The sequence below is a fragment of the Tupaia chinensis genome, unplaced genomic scaffold (assembly GCF_000334495.1).
Source record: "Tupaia chinensis unplaced genomic scaffold, TupChi_1.0 Scaffold000044_1, whole genome shotgun sequence".
NCBI classification, from domain to species: Eukaryota; Metazoa; Chordata; class Mammalia; order Scandentia; family Tupaiidae; genus Tupaia; species Tupaia belangeri.
This window is the reverse complement of record NW_006159500.1, coordinates 2718873-2735263: the sequence shown is the minus strand read 5'-3', so window position 1 is coordinate 2735263 and position 16391 is coordinate 2718873. Positions and strand designations below refer to the sequence as shown.

The following is a 16391-nucleotide window of genomic DNA, read 5'->3' as shown; positions in this document are numbered from 1 at the left end:
CCAGAGACAGAGTCTTTGGCACTCACTATGGACTGATACAAACAGGAAAGCAAAAATACTAAATAAATTATAGGGAAACATTGTCGGTCTGAGGCATATCGTCTCAGTAGCATAAACCTTGAATTAACATACAGCTCTATAGTTTGTCCCTGCATATATAAAGACTGTCCCTGAAAAAGGCTGTTAATCCAGTAGCCATTACAGACTGGGATATGATTCTAGGAGTGCTCTGCTCTAAAAGAGCATGGATTTGGAGCAGAAAGGATTAGTGAAGATAATGACCTTGCTGCTTCGCTATTCACCACCTCATATGCCAGCGGAAGGCGAGGCCAAGCCTGTGAGGATGGTTTCTTCCTCCTTCCTCAGTTCTCTCAGGTACCTCAGCACAGGGGCAGGCTTATCTGGACTTAATTCCACAAACAAATTAGATCCCAGAAGACCTCCTGCCTATTTACTGTGTAAACAAGGGACTTCCAGTTTATTTTGTAATTAGGATTCCTGAGGAAAACCTATAGTTTAACAGTGACTTTTTGTAGATAATATTCTTCACTGGAAAGAAAAAAAAAAAGACAGCTCTAGTAGCTAGCAGATGGCATAGGGGTTGCCTTGCTGGACTCCCACATGACCAGTCACAGTTTAAGTCCCAAATCCAGTGGCTTGGAAATCATGCCAGGCAGGAGTCATGAGTGCTCAAGATACTGGGAGAAGAATGGAGGAAAAGGGATTGTAGCATGGCCATACATCCTGAGGGTGATTTCTTACTTTTCCTCTCATTGTCATTGTCTTTGTCTCTGTCTCTCTCTCTTTCTCTGGTGTGCACATATACCCTAAGTCAAAAACCTGTAAAAAAAAATGCAAAGAGCTCTGTTGAAATATAATTCACAGGGTCCAGATGGTGGCATGGTGGTTAAGGTAACTGGATCCTAGAATACCGACTGCAGTTTGAGCCCCAGACTCAGTTACTTGAAAAACATTCTGGGTAAATAGAATAATTCTAGAAAGAAAAACTCTGAAATGTATATGAAATTTATGAAAAGGTGTCAAGGCACTGTAGGAGAAGGCATCTGGGGAGATCAGCCATGGCAACTATGCTATCAGGAGTAACATTTTCACTGCTTAGCAATGGGCACGTATTAAACAACACTTAGGTGGCATTTACTATGTGCTGTAGATGGAGAAGAGATGATACAAATTCAGAAAATAAACAAGGGGGAAGATTTCAAGGGTACAAAACAACGAGAAATCTGCTCTGGGGCCATTTCTCCCTCAACTCCAAGAAGCAGCAGCTGGTGGTGGCCAAGATTACAAGGAAGCTTCAGGATAAATGATGACGCCTGCTGAGGGACTCCACCAAGACACTCGTAGGTCTTGGTAAACACGAACTAATTAATTCTCACAACACCCTTGTGAGGTGGAAAGTAGAATTTCCCTAGTTTTAGAGAAGAAAAAGTGTCAGCACATAAACAAGTATGATTTGGCACCTTTGCATAGTGAAGCTATGACAGGGCTGGGAATAAAAAGTCCTGGCAAGTCAACCTCCAGACTCTCATTTTTAACTTCTACTACAGTTCCCCCTTATAAATAGCATAGCTTCTTCTTATAACATTGGAAAGTATGTGAGTGTACCCTTGTTTTTATTGGTACATAATTACCAGGAGTATAATTCTAAGAGTTTAAAATCCTCACATTGTCACAGGGACCTTAGAAGTCATATGATTTAACCATTTAACCCTCTTGTGTATGTTGTTACTCACCAGAGACATAGAATTTACCAGTGCCTCACTATCTTTACTACTATTGGCCTCACTGTCTTTACTGTCTTTACTCCAGCTTCAGCAGCTTCTTCATGTGGTCTCCTGCTGTCTCCTTTCCTGTGGAATTCCTGAGTTGCACAAGCCCTAATATGTCGGGGTTGGAAGTCCTTATAAAGGCTTTCCATCTAGACAATGCCTTTGGCTCTGAAATGTTCTGCACAGTCTAAGTAGTTGTTCAGACTGATTAAACACAACCGATGGATCCGAAAGCCACCACCTGCTGGGCAGCGCTTATCCATCTCAATGCACTGGGACACTCTCCTCCCTCAATCCCAGCCATCAAGTCGCTGCTCCTCCACAGCTGACCCCAGTCCCTGCCCATCCACCAATGTACCCATCCACTCTGTAGGATATCTCTTAGTTGACTCTTCCTGAGCATCTTCACTGCTGTCATGTTAATATTCTTTCAGGAGGACAGAGTGGTGGTCAAGGCCCTGGACTCCTCCATGGCTGTCTGCGGTTCGAGTCCCAGACTTGGCAGCAACTTGCCCTCTCTCTCTCTCTCTCTCTCTCTCTCTCTGTGTGTGTGTGTGTGTGTGTATGTGTGTGTGTGTGTGTGTGTGTGTGTGTGTGTGTTTCTCTTTGATCAGATTGAAGAATAATAATAATAAACTAGAATAAGTAATTCTTTAAAAATTATTCTTTAAGGAAATGTTCATGAAGCCCCATTTATCAGTGCCACCAACAGTAAAATGATAAATAAGAAAAATAATCTGACAGTGGAAATTATGTATTAATAGTTGCATTTTATACAAGATGATAAGGACTTTGGTGAAGTGTGTATAAGATGTTAGGGGAACAAGGAAAATGTATCTCTTACTAACTCTATTAGCACTGAGGATAAAAACAAATATTTCTTGAAAGAATACAGAGAAATTCCATGCAGAATATTGGAAGCTTATAGTCTAAAAAAGAGATATAATAAATATATAAATGCTGGCTAGTTATCAGAATCCAAGTAATTGTGTTCTCTGGAAATATGTTATGTATAAGGTGTTGTTGCCCATAAATGGGCATAGCTATTAATCAGGTTAGTCATTACAAGTAATTCCTTGTACAAGGCTCAGCCATGGTGGTGCATGCTTATAAGACAGTGCTACTCAGACACTGGGACTACATGGGAGGCCAGGCTTGGTTCTTGACCTGCTCTAAAACAGGCTGGGCACGCTGGCACTTACCTGTAGTGCTACTTAAGTGGGAGACTAGGGGCAGGAGGATTGTGACATGTGAGGCTCTGTCAAAAATTAATCAGTCTCTCTCTCTCTCATAAATAAATAAACAAACTTGAAAAAAAAAAAAAAAAACAAGCAGAGCCTCTGTGTTGTGCACTTCCTGAGGGAGCATCTTCGTGTTGCTTGCTGTGGTAGTGGCAGCCCCTAGATACCAGCTCCCTGTGCCTCTGGGCATCTACCAAGTGCTAGAGGCTGTACACTGAGTGTGCAATGTTGATCAGCAAGCGATCAACCCACCCTCCTGATAAATGACTATTCCAAGACAGGCATTTATCAAATATGTATGCAAATAAATGTAGAACTGTAAGTGTGTGATAAATACTATAAAAGGAAAAGGAACTATTTGGTGTAACAGAGAATAACATGGAAGAAATACCATTATAAAAATTTTTCTCAGGATCTGTCATTGAGAGAGAGAGAGAGAAACTATGCAGGTAGAAAGGTGGGAAAGAGGCTTTTGGTGCTCTGGAAACTGAGAGAACAAGTGCTCCCGAGGTGAGTGGCTGGGGGATGAGGCGGAAGAGGAGAGGACCCAGCTTAGGCAGAGATTCGTGAACCCCAAGGACAGAGCTTGGAGTTTAAGTTAAATGTAATAGAAAGTGACAGGAGAGTGTCAGGCAGAGATGGCTCTAGTGGGGACGAAGAAGGAGTGTGGAGAAACTGATTTGTGCATAGATGTTCAGTGGACATTAGACTGAAATATTTATTTTCAGAGTGACTATTTTAGTCCTAGTCTATTTCTTTTCTATTTTCTAAACTTTGTATAAATGTTTCCAGTTAGAATATAGAAGATTCTTGTGCTGTTCGGCCTGTTGCCCTGCGTAAAACAGATAGTCCTCAAATAATTACCAGTCTCTTAATGACTCTTAATCACAAATGATCCTCTCCAAAACTTAATGCCCAACTTGTTTGAGTCTCAGACATTGGATTTTACTGCCACCTAGTGTCTCTGAAAACATACATTTCTTTCTGTATCTGAACAAGATATTCCCCAAAACTGTTGGAATGAGCAAGTATATAACTCTTTTTTTTTTTTTTTTTTGAGAAGTTTTTGCCATAAGGTGCATGCGCTTGCCAGAAAGACAGAGACAGAGAAACGGAAAGCAAGAAATCCCCCTCCTGGGGGGGATGGCCACATCACAATCCCTTCTCCTCCATTCTCCTCTCAGGATCTTGGGCACGCATGTACACGCGCCTGGCATGAGTTTAAGCCACCGGGTCCGGGACTCAACCCGCGGTCAACTACATGGGAGTCCAGCGACATAGCCATTACACTAACTGCTGGTCCCAGGCAAATGTATTTCTACTTCTGCTATGGGAAGACCTTGTTGTGGTTTTACTTCTATAGATTTTAATCAAAATCAAATACCTTCTCTCTTTTCTGTGTCAGTTACTACAGTTTCATTGATCCCCTGCTTTACACTCACACCATCTTAAATCAATGGGAGAGTTCCTCGGAAGTGCAATGTGAGGCGGACCTCTGTGCTCACTGCACTAAAACACCTGGCTTTCATGCACAAATGGGACGCTGAACTCCAGGCCATGTTCTGTTCTCAAGTCAAATGCTGAAGGGTTGTGGCTGCCCGAGGACAGGCATCTTTTCCTAATTTGCCCATATAAAACAGCAGCAGCTCCAGTGTCAAGTCCCCAGGGTTCCCACACAGAATTCAGGAACAGCCTTACTGTTCCCCCAAGGCTTCTGGTCTAAGGATTCGTTTTGGCTTCTGATGTGGTCTGCTTTCTCAGGCTCAGAAAGATCACTGGGCAAAGTATATGATCAAGCTACTACCGTTTGGTTGTTCCTGGTTTTGCTAACCAAGGTTCGGCACGGAATATCGCCATCATGAACATGCTTTTCAGAACAGGAGTGAAAGTGTTCCTGCTTTCGTGTTGTGCTCCTTCCAGCACTCATTCAAACACACCAGAACACATTGTCTTTCCCCCTCCACCCTTCATTATAATTCTCTTCCTCTTCCAAGGTCCCAAGCTACTCGTTTCCGCTGGCATCAGCCAGCTCCTTTTGACAAGCAGCAGACGTGGGCAATAGATAACGTCTATATCGGGGACGGCTGCATAGACATGTGCAGTGGCCATGGGAGGTGCATCCAGGGAAACTGTGTGTAAGTAAATTGTTTTTCTTCCTTCTATCAAAAGCACCTGACTCACATTCCTTCTAGGAGATTTTTCTGAAACCGGTGTTTTAATCACTCCCATGCTGCCTTGGGCTATACATTTTTCCTGAAATATAACATCAAGCTAACTTCGGAGTTGATGGATATCGCAACTTCACTCTTGCTTAGAGATTAGGAACTCACAGTAGCTTTCTTTTCAGGAGAAGGCTGAATTACAATTGCCTATATTTTATTTCCTTGTGTGTTTCTGTGATACACTAGAGCCTTGAAAAAGACATTAGAAGAGGTTCAGGAGTTCAGTATGTTCAGAACAAAAAGAATACATCATAAGTATTTTTCTCACAAACATCCAAATATATGTAATGATACACATTTGTCATCGTGTAATTGGTAGTCCTGTAAACGCCTGGTCAATTTATCAGGTATATTTGTTGGTGAGGCTTAATATATAATTTTTAGAGAATCTTTCCATCTTGAGAAGACTCTAAATAAAGCAAGTGTGTGTGTGTGTATGCACGCGTGCGCACACACGTAGGCACATGTGCATGCACTTTAGGACTCTGCTTAATTTTGAGATTATGCCATTTGATGGGAAGGTATAGATGAAGGTGTGAGTAGAGATCCTGTAGTCTCGTCTCTAATCTCCACACACTCGGGATGCCTTTCCCTTGATTAGTTTTTCTACCCCATGTCCAGAATGATGCTTAGACCCCTGTGCCCCCCACAGTACTCTGCATTCATAGCCCCTTCCCCCTAAACAGGGAAGTCTTCCTTTGGTCAAAGATGACAGTTATCGTCCCAAGTATCTTCTGCTGTTGAAAACACAGCCTCCTGAGTTCCTAATTGGCCCAATGCCTCTGTTAAAAAGACTAGTAAATGATTAGGACCTACAGTTTACTTTAGTGACTGGAACTGTTTATCAGCAATTCAGAGCTGTGTCATGTAGAGATCGGGCTTTAGTAAATTCTTTGAAGTTGCTTCATTGTCTCCAACTATAACCCCAAGTTGCTGCTTTAGGAAAGCCTGGAGGTAGTTAATTCACAGTTTATTTCTAACCCAAAGCACTGTTAAGGAGAGCAGGTGAATTCTGGCAAGCTCTGTAAAAATCAGTTACCTTTCATCATCCTAGAAGAGGAAAAAGAGTAGGCTTCGCTAATTGGAGAACACCTTTGCGGGGCTTGGTTTGAAGTTGACTTTTCCTTTCTCTTTCTCCACACCCAGCTGTGATGAGCTGTGGGGTGGCCTGTACTGTGATGAGCCTGAGACCTCCCTTCCAACCCAACTCAAAGACAACTTCAATCGCGCTCCTTCTGCCCAGAACTGGCTGACTGTGAACGGAGGGAAATTGAGTACCGTGTGTGGAGCTGTGGCTTCAGGAATGGCTCTCCACTTCAGTGGGGTGAGTGTTTGCCTGCTGGTTATTTATTTCTGTAACCTCTAGGTTCCCCCCAAATTGTTGAGTCTTTTGTGAAGTATAATGGGCAAAGCAAGAAGCAGAATTAGTTACCGTAAACAGTCCTGATCTGAACTTGCAACTTTAAACAAATCAGAACATACTGATTTTTTCTAGTATTTTCCTACCACAAATCAGTTGAGACAACTTAATTATTCAAGGTTGTGTCAGCATAGAGCAACATTTAAGTGCACATTTTAAAAAGACATAAATGATTTTCTATCCTGGACTAGAACACATACGTAACATGTGCAGGCTTCTATCTGGATCAGGCTCTAATTTGTAAACTCAAACTTGCAACAGATTTGCAATTTAAGGAGCCAAAAATCTGGAAAGTGAGCTTCAGTGGTTACTGAATTTATTATCAACAATTAATCTTTTTTACAAATTTTTCAAGAAAGAATAATTGTCAGAAATTACTAGACGTGTGTTTATAGTATATTATTGTTTGACTAACAACAGAAATGTTGGAAATTCTCTGAGAAATTGTGGTCACTCTACTTTGATGCCAATCAAGAATGACTTTGTTTAAAAATATTGGGTCATGATTGATTTTTGCATAGAAAAACAAAAACAAAAAAATGTCATGACTTTTTCTATGACCTAATACAATTGCTCTACAAGAAGGATTGTGGAGTGACCATGCCCATTGAAGGTGTTTTTCTCCTTCTCCTTCTATGCACACACACCCTCTGGCAATTAAAAAACAAAATACAATTTCTCCAGTAACATGACTAGGTAGTCAAATTAAACTTTTTTTGAGAGAGAGATTTTTGCTATAAGGCATGTGTGCTCACCAGAGAGACAGAGAGACAGAAAGTGAGAAATCACCCCCCTCCCAGGGGGCATGGCCACACTGCAGGTCCTTCTCCATTCCCGTCTTGGGATTTGGGGCACACACGCACATGCACCCGGCGTGAGTTTTAAGTTGCCAAGTCTGGGATTCAAACAGCAGTCATCTACATGAGAGTCCAGCAATGTAACCATTATGCCATCCACTGGTCCCAGCAAATTAAGTTTCTTAAAATAACATATTCAGGCCAGCCAGTGGTGCGGTGGTTAAGGCAACTAGATCCCACATGGCCAACTGTGCAGTTGGAGTCTCAAACCCGGCAGCTTGAGTATCTCACCAGAATCGTATGTGTGCAGGCCCAAAATTCTGACAAGAGGAAAAAAAAAAAAAAAAAAAAACCACCCAATGAGGCCCAGTAACACTGCAATTCTTTTTCTTCCAATTCTCCATTCTGTCAGGATCCTGGGCGTACACATACCTAGCAAATTTTTCAAGTCTTAGTGGCCAGGACACAAAGCCCCGTCAGACCTGTAGGATCCAGCTTCCCTCTGTGCAGCACTTAACCACTGCATTGTGGAGCTGCCACCAGTGAAGTATATTATTTATATTCAGTATTTTAGCCCAAGAGTAACAAAACACACAGCATATAGGATTCTTATAGTCATCAACCTTAAGAACACAGTATTCAGGATATTCTTTCTGGCTTAGGTACAACTCAAAGGATCCTGGTTTTCTATATATGTTCAACTAAGAAATATCTACCTATCAGCATTACTTAATGAATTAATATAAATGACATAAAACTCTGCTATAAAAGTTTAAACAAAATGCAACACAACTATTTTTTCTAATTATAACTAAATTGTTTGAAATTATTAGATGTAGTCCTTTTTAAATTTCAAATTAATGTAGTATATTTCAACCTATTATTTCATTAACAGCTGAGATACCTTTTTAAAAACCTAATAAATATCTCAAAACAACTGGAAATTTTTTTAAATGTTTAAAGAATTACTTTTATTTAACTTTATTTATTTATTTTTAATTTGACCAGAGAGGGACAAAGTCAGGTGAAGATGACAGGGGAATGAGAAAGCAAGCCACCAGATCCAGGACTCAAACCACACTCAGTCGTGTGGGAGTCCAGCACACTTAACCACTATGCCACCTGCTGGCCCCTGGAAATTGTTTGATAAAAATATAGGACAGTTACTTTAATTCCATCTCATCTCACTTACTAAAAAAATTTAAAAAGTAGAAGAAACTCTTAGACTACTTCGTCCCCTGTAAGTAAGCCTTGAATACTGGGCGCCATGCTAGTGCTAGGAGCTAGCATAATAAGCAGGATGATAAAAGCATCAGTGCTATGATACCATGAGACTTGCGTTATAAAAGAAATATGAAAAAGGTGGATGCCAGAGAACCACTATAATCTGCAATCAAGTATTCTAAACACTTTTTTTTTTTTTTTTTGTCATTCTTCTTCTGTTCCTTAGGGCTGCAGTCGATTATTAGTCACTGTGGATCTAAACCTCACTAATGCTGAGTTTATCCAGTTTTACTTCATGTATGGATGCCTGATTACTCCAAACAACCGTAACCAAGGTGTTCTCTTGGAATATTCTGTCAATGGAGGCATCACCTGGAACCTACTCATGGAAATTTTCTATGACCAGTACAGTAAACCTGGGTTTGTATTCTTTTTTATCTCTAATAATGAGAACGTTGAGGGCAGATGCTTGATAAGGCTTTCCAGCTGTCAGTCTCAGGGTACCGAAGGGGATCTCAGACTTAACTCCTCAGTAGATGAGGCCTCAGAGATTGCCATGAAGAAAGGTTTCTGTGCTATATACGTAGCTCGTTTACGTTTTTTGTTTGTTTGTTTTTTTAAAGATTTATTTATTTAATTCCATTTGTCATTATTATTATTTTTCATTTTACCAGAGAGAGAGAGACAGAGAAAGGGGAAGTGAGAAAGCAAGCTGCTAGGTCTGGGACTCGAACAACAGTTTGCCATGTGGGAATCCAGAGCTTTTATCTACTGTGCCATCTGCTGGCCCTCTGGTTTGAGTTTTTATTTTAAGAACAACTGGTTTTCAAATCCCAGAATAAAATGAAGTATGCTATCACAATGTCAACAGTGAAAAACCCAGTGGAAAACTCATGTAAGTTTATGAGTATATGATAATTAATTCCACATTTAGGGAAAATGGAAATAGGTGTTTATATAGTCTTTTCTCAGTTTTAGAGAATTTGAGGCTACTAAAGAAAGAAACACAATAAGATATGAATAGTCTTAAGAAGCCTAGAGTCTATTTTAAAACCCTTTACTTAAAAAGTTTGAATAAACACAATGTATGGGTTAGGGTTAGGGTTTGACCAAAAGCTATCTAGGTGACCAATTAAAAAGCCCAAAAGGTTGTTAAAAAGGAAAAGGGAAAATTCATTAAAGTAGGAGGAAGAGAAGAGGGAGAAGGTAAGTAAGAGAAGAGAAAGAGAGAGAGGCAGAGGAAAAGAAGGCCAGCGCTGGAGAGAGAAGGAGAGGAAAGAAATACTGACTGGTAAAAAATCATAGACCATCTTTAATGTATGACTAGTCAGCTACAGGCTAAAGATTGAGTAAAATAGAAAGAATCTTATAAATGATCATTTAAATTTGATGTATCAGTTAAGAATAAGTTCAGCTATAGGGGCCAGCAGGTGGCATGGTGGTTAAGAACACTGGACTCCCACATGGCTGATCGCAGTTTGAGTTCCAGACCTGGCAGCTTGCTTTCTTACTCCCCCCCCACACCACCCCCCATCCCTATCTGATCAAATTAAAAATAAATAAATAAATAAATAAATAAATAAAGGTAAATAAAAAGTAATTCTAAGAAAAGGAGTAAGTTCAGCTATAAATGACTGAAATAACTTAAAAGATTTTTCACTCTCTCATATAAATTATATCCCACCCCCCAAAGTGGCCCTGAAAGAGCCAGAGACCCAGGCTACTTCTGTCTTGTTCCACCACTCTCAGCACATGACTTCTATCTCATGGTCCCAAAAGGGAGCCAGCACCTCCACATTGCAGCCATGGAAAGAGGATGGGGCAAGGGTATGCTGTCTCCCTTGAAGGACTCTTCCTGACAGTCATGCATACCTTCATTCACATCCCAGTAGTCAGAATTTACTCACATAGTCACACCCACATACAAGGAAGCGCCCATATGTTGTCTTTATTCCAGCTGACCAGTCACCTCGATTAAAAAGATGGGCTTCCATTAGGAAGGACAAAAGGGAGAATGGCATTTGAGGAAATACTAGCAATCTCTGCCACTAGCAGAAATGTTAAATCCTGCCCTTGCATTAAAGTCAGACACAAAAAAGGAACCCAACTGGAAACTGAGTGGTACTCAGTGTAATAATGTGAAAACTGTATTCATCTATTAGTAGGAGACCAGCAGTTAACTGTTTCCTTAGTCTTCATGGAGGAATTTATAAAGACTCTCAATTTAAGTTCCTGAAAACTTAACTGCATAATATATAGGGAGAAAGGAATTAATGTTTCTGTAGGGTAAAAGCATAACTGTCTAATCTACTTTAGTTCTCTGAAGGAGAAACACATTGACTGAGGTAGGAACAGCAGTCATAATTTATTTAGACTTTCAAGCAGCCTTAGATAGATTTCTACTCCCTAGTAAAAATGTGGTCCAGGATTTCATTTTAAAGTCAGAACTGAAAAATAAAGATCAAAAAATTACTATTCTTGATGAGGAAGTGTGATTGTGTATCCCTTCAAATACTGACAGCTTTCAGATGTTATTAAGTACTTTTTTAAAATGTCAATTAAGAATGGCAAATCAGTGGAGGTGAATTATAGGACGATCTCACAAGGTGAACACACAGAAAAAGAGAGAGCAGGAGGCAAATGAGCCTCCAAATTGAGATGCATGAGGAAATGAAGTTTGGGGAAGATCTGCCTAGAAAAGTGATGGTCTCTAAGCTGCCAGTGGCTACACAGGTCAGAGTCCAGGATTCACAGTCTATACTTTCCTGCCCTACGACCAAAATCTGTTATGTCCTAATAATCTCTTATGTTCCAGAGGATGCACAAAATGATTAACATTATGAAAATAGTATTTAAAATCCAAGTATTGGAAATCTAACTAAAAGCATCCTATCCTTAAACGAACCTTGATCAGTCCCCATCAGGAATGTGGCCACTGTACCTCAAGGAAGACGTAAAAGAGAAAAGACGAGGAAAATGAAATCATCAAAGCACTACTATATAAATGAAACTAAGAAACCGCTTTAATGTGAAAGAACAAAACCAAAGTGACTGTCACTGAAGCCTTAAGACTTACAGGTTCATTAGGGGATGTCCTTGGGCTGATCGAGCCCATCCAGGAGTGCTAACTCTAAGAGGTGACCTTGAAATTTAACAAATGTAGATTAGCACAAGTAAAAACATGATATTTTATGCAGAGAACAGTAAATGCAGGAAAAAAATCCCCAACCGACCTTATGAATAATGAATATAAACTCACAATCGATACATTCTTGGGTATTAATACATAATTGTGACTAGGAAGTATTTTAGACTTTATTTCTAGATTAGAATCACATTGGACCATAGAATAATGTCTTTCCATGTCATCCTTGGTTACTGCGTCAGGGATAGCAAAGGAGTCCTGCCACAATCCAGTGTCCATATTCTAAACCAACTGCTGGCACCCAAGGGAATAGAGTGAAAAGGTTCCTGGAAAAAGAAACAGGTGAAACTAATGCCTAGGCAACAAAGAAAAAGTCAGTAATGGCTGCCCTACCAACATGGATATGGTATTCTAGGCCTACAGATGCCCCACAGGTATGAAGAAAACTGTGGGGTCCTCTATGACCTGCCTATAGACAGTTGAAGTACATAGTTCCAGGGCACATGATTATGTTCACATTCTATTTTCCCAATTTAGAGACTACCAAAACTTTATAAAATCAAGCCAGGTCACCATGGTTCCATTTTTTTCTTTAACTGTTAGAGAGTATATGCATTCACCAGAGACAGACCAAGAGAGAGGAAGAGAGAAAAAAAAAAACACCCCGATTGGGCGTTATCATGTCATAGTCCCTTCTCTATTTCTCCATCCTATCTTTTGAGCACGCACACACACACTTGTCTGGTATGGTTTTTAAGCCACTGAGCCTGGGATTTGAACCCCGGTCAGCTATGTGGGATCTTTTTTTTTTCTTTTTGGAGAGGTTTTTCTCTATAGGGTGCATGCGCTTGCCAGACAGAGAGAGACATAGAGACAGAAAGCGAGAAATCACCCCCCAGGGGGGATGGTCACGCCACAATCCCTTCTCCTCCATTCTCCTCTCAGGATCTTGGGCATGCACGCACATGCGCCCGCCATGAGTTTTAAGCCACCGGGTCCAGGACGCGAACCACAGTCGACTACGTGGGAGTCCAGCGACATAGCCATTATGCTAACCTCTGGTTCCCAGCTATGTGGGATCTGATTCCCTTAACTACTAGACTACAGAGCCAGCCATTAATTGTGATATTTTTTTATTTTTTAAAATTCAAATCTTTAAAAATTACTTAAAAATTATGCATGACAGGCATGTGTGCATGTATCCTCTCCTCACCCATCATGGGATCTTATTTCTGGTTGTAAATCTTTTACTCCTGTGAGATAGCCAACGAAGCTTTCTCATACCTCACCTTATTTATTTTCTTATAGATTCGTGAATATTCTCCTCCCCCCTGATGCTAAAGAGATGGCTACTCGCTTCCGCTGGTGGCAGCCAAGACATGATGGCCTAGACCAGAATGACTGGGCCATTGACAATGTCCTCATCTCAGGCTCTGCCGACCAGAGGACTGTCATGCTGGACACCTTCAGCAGCGCCCCAGTGCCCCAGCATGAGCGCTCTCCCGCAGATGCCGGCCCTGTTGGGAGGATTGCTTTTGACATGTTTATGGAGGACAAAACTACAGGTGAGCTGTTCACTACTGTTAAATAAAGTTCCAGTAGAAACACAGCCATGTGGACTTGGGTCTTTTCAAAAGGGTGAAATTGGAACCTTTTCAAATGATCAAATGACGTAAAACTGAAAAAGAGTATTTTCCTTTTATCTGTCTTCATCTTCCTAGTTGACATTGTCACAAACTCTTCTCTTTCATTCAAGCCAGCTAGTGTGTGTTAAGAAAATAGCATTTGATCATTTTATTAACAGAATAATTTTTTTTCTTATAAAACATTGACTTCTGTGTTTCCTGTTTTTTACTTCAAGTAGAAAGCCAACTTGCTTTCAAATACAAAGACAAATGCTTGGTTTGCTGTGTGTTTAATACATTGGAGATGGCATTTCATGTTTCACACCATGTCCTGAGTCTTGCTTGTTACTCTTCATTCTCAAGGGTAGTGTTCAGTGATGCTGGTGATCTAGAAGGGATCTCTTTTTTTTTTTTTTTGAGAGGTTTTTGCCATAGGGAGCATGCACTTGTCAGATAGAAAGAGAAAGCCAGAGAGACAGAAAGCGAGAAATCACCCCCCAGGGGGGATGGCCACGCCGCAATCCCTTCTCCTCCATTCTCCTCTCAGGATCTTGGGCATGTATGCACACGCGCCCAGCATGAATTTAAGCCACTGGGTCCGGGACTTGAACTGTGGTCGGGTACATGGGAGTCCAGCAACATAGCCATTATGCTAACTGCTGGTCCTGCTTTTGCTTTTTTATAAGCATTTTTAAAGTTTATTATTTGAGAAAGAAAGATAAGCATCTTTAAGAGAGTCTTAATGCCATGATCCACACATTATTTATATAAACATATTTTTAACAAGATTATGAACTTAAATTTTATATATTTTATAGCCTGATATTTTTAATTAGAATTAAATCCTGATCATGTCTTTAGTATCTTTAAAAATAGAATTTTAGGGACCAGGAGGTGGTGTGGTGGTTAAGGCACTGGACTACCACATGGCAGACCATGATTCAAGTCCCAGACCTGGTAGCTTGAAAATCATGCCAAGTGCATGTGCGTACATGCCCAAGATCCCAGGAGAATGGAAGAGAAGGGATTGTGGCATGGCCATTCCCCCTGGGGGGTTATCTTCTCACTTTCCCTCTCACTCTCTCTGGTAACCACATATGCCCTATGGCAAAAAAAAAAAAAAAAAGATTAAAAATAAAAAGAATTTTAGTAACTGTATAATATTTCATCATAATTTATTATGTCATTTGATATTACTAAATATTTAGGTTAATTAATTTCATTAAATAATTTATTAATATATAGGAAAAGCTTAAAATGTCCCTCATTACTCAAGTAGTTTTATTCTCTTAAGATTATTGAGATTTACTTACATAGATTTGGTTTAGAACTTAGTTTCTAATTTGCAGAAGAGATCGATGAGTTAGTTGATTCATGTAAGTCCTCTTCCATCAGGATTGCAAAGTCCCAGCATAAAATGAAATATGTACCCTAGAATAAATTGACTCAGAATATTTTTATTGAAATTCAAATTTCTGTGCACTTTGACTCTTGAGTCCTGTGTCTGTGATATAGGATTAAATGTGGTTCCAAGTTCCTCGTGTAAAAAGTCCTCTTCCATCAGGATTGCAAAGTCCCAGCATAAAATGAAATATGTACCCTAGAATAAATTGACTCAGAATATTTTTATTGAAATTCAAATTTCTGTGCACTTTGACTCTTGAGTCCTGTGTCTGTGATATAGGATTAAATGTGGTTCCAAGTTCAAAAAAAAAAAACGTAGACTGCAATGGTATTGTATTAATAGTAGCAGTCCTAGAGGTAAACTGCTTGCTCTCCAAGCACACATTATACTCAGACACATTCAGAAGAACACCACATGAGTGAAGGCTGAATTACAATTAAGTAGCTTGGTCTCTTCTCTGGACCCTCTGGAGCCATCGGCCCCACTGTTTGCATGGTGGCACCACAGCTCTGACCGTACCTGTTCTCGACTAAGTGCTGGATCCAACCAGGAAACCGTTAGCATAAACTGGGCCTATAAAAGCAAAGTATTTCACTAATTAGATGCAATTATGAGTATGTTTAAAAATTTCTGACCTTTCTGAGATAAAACTATATGAGGGACATGTGTGTGTTTGTGTATGTGCGTGCGTGTGTTGAGAGAGAAAAGTTCAACATGTCAGACACACTCTGCACTAATCAATTCCTACTCCTACTGCTTAAGTTTTCTTTAGATTCTTCCAAATCTATTCCTTAAGTAGGTTTTGTAAACTGAGCACATTTCCTCAAAGTGTAACTATTGATCTGATTTGGAAGAGAAGTCAAGATTTATTTAAAGAAGTATTCATTTAGAATATTTAAGTATCCATACCTAAAAAATCAAATATTAAGAACTTTACTGAGATGAGTTTAATAACAGTGGTGTTTTATAGATGATCCTAGTTCCTGAAATATTTTCTTCATAATAATTTAATTTTTACTAAATTAAATATGGCTACACAATTCAGGATTTAAATGTAGTATTTTTAGCAGATTGCACAGTGCAAAGTTTTAATTTTTCTCAAGTCATTTCTGAACCTCCCCCCAGAATCATTTGCTTATCTAATTAAATAGGGCAGTTGCCAGGATCTGGGGAAGGACAAAATGGGGAATCATTTTTCAATGTATAAAGTGCTATATAAAATGAATAAGGTCTAGAGATCTGTTGAAAAACATGGTAGCCACAGTTAACAATATGGTATTGTGCACTTTATAATAGGTGAAGATGGGTCTCTTAGCATATTACATGATTATACACAGGGAAGTCTGTGGAGATACTTTGTTTGTGGTGGTGATATCATCCTTATATACATATGTCCAAACTGTTTAAGATTATACATATTAAATGTATACAATGAAATTTGTATATGTCAACTATATAGTACAGCTATAAAAAGCATTATAAACTATTTAATAATACTACCATAACTTCAGTGTAACTAGCT

The 16391-nt window shown here is 39.7% G+C and overlaps 1 protein-coding gene across 1 annotated transcript in view; it reads left to right on the top strand.

The window, feature by feature from the left end:
* RELN (reelin) overlaps positions 1–16391 on the top strand; it is a 375213-nt gene that overhangs the window by 322080 nt on the left and 36742 nt on the right. Inside the window, exons 45-48 of the mRNA XM_006140794.3 lie at positions 5026–5166; positions 6400–6577; positions 8921–9114; positions 13148–13404. Of these exons, the coding sequence (XP_006140856.1) occupies positions 5026–5166; positions 6400–6577; positions 8921–9114; positions 13148–13404 (770 nt within the window). The remainder of the gene's footprint in view (positions 1–5025; positions 5167–6399; positions 6578–8920; positions 9115–13147; positions 13405–16391) is intronic.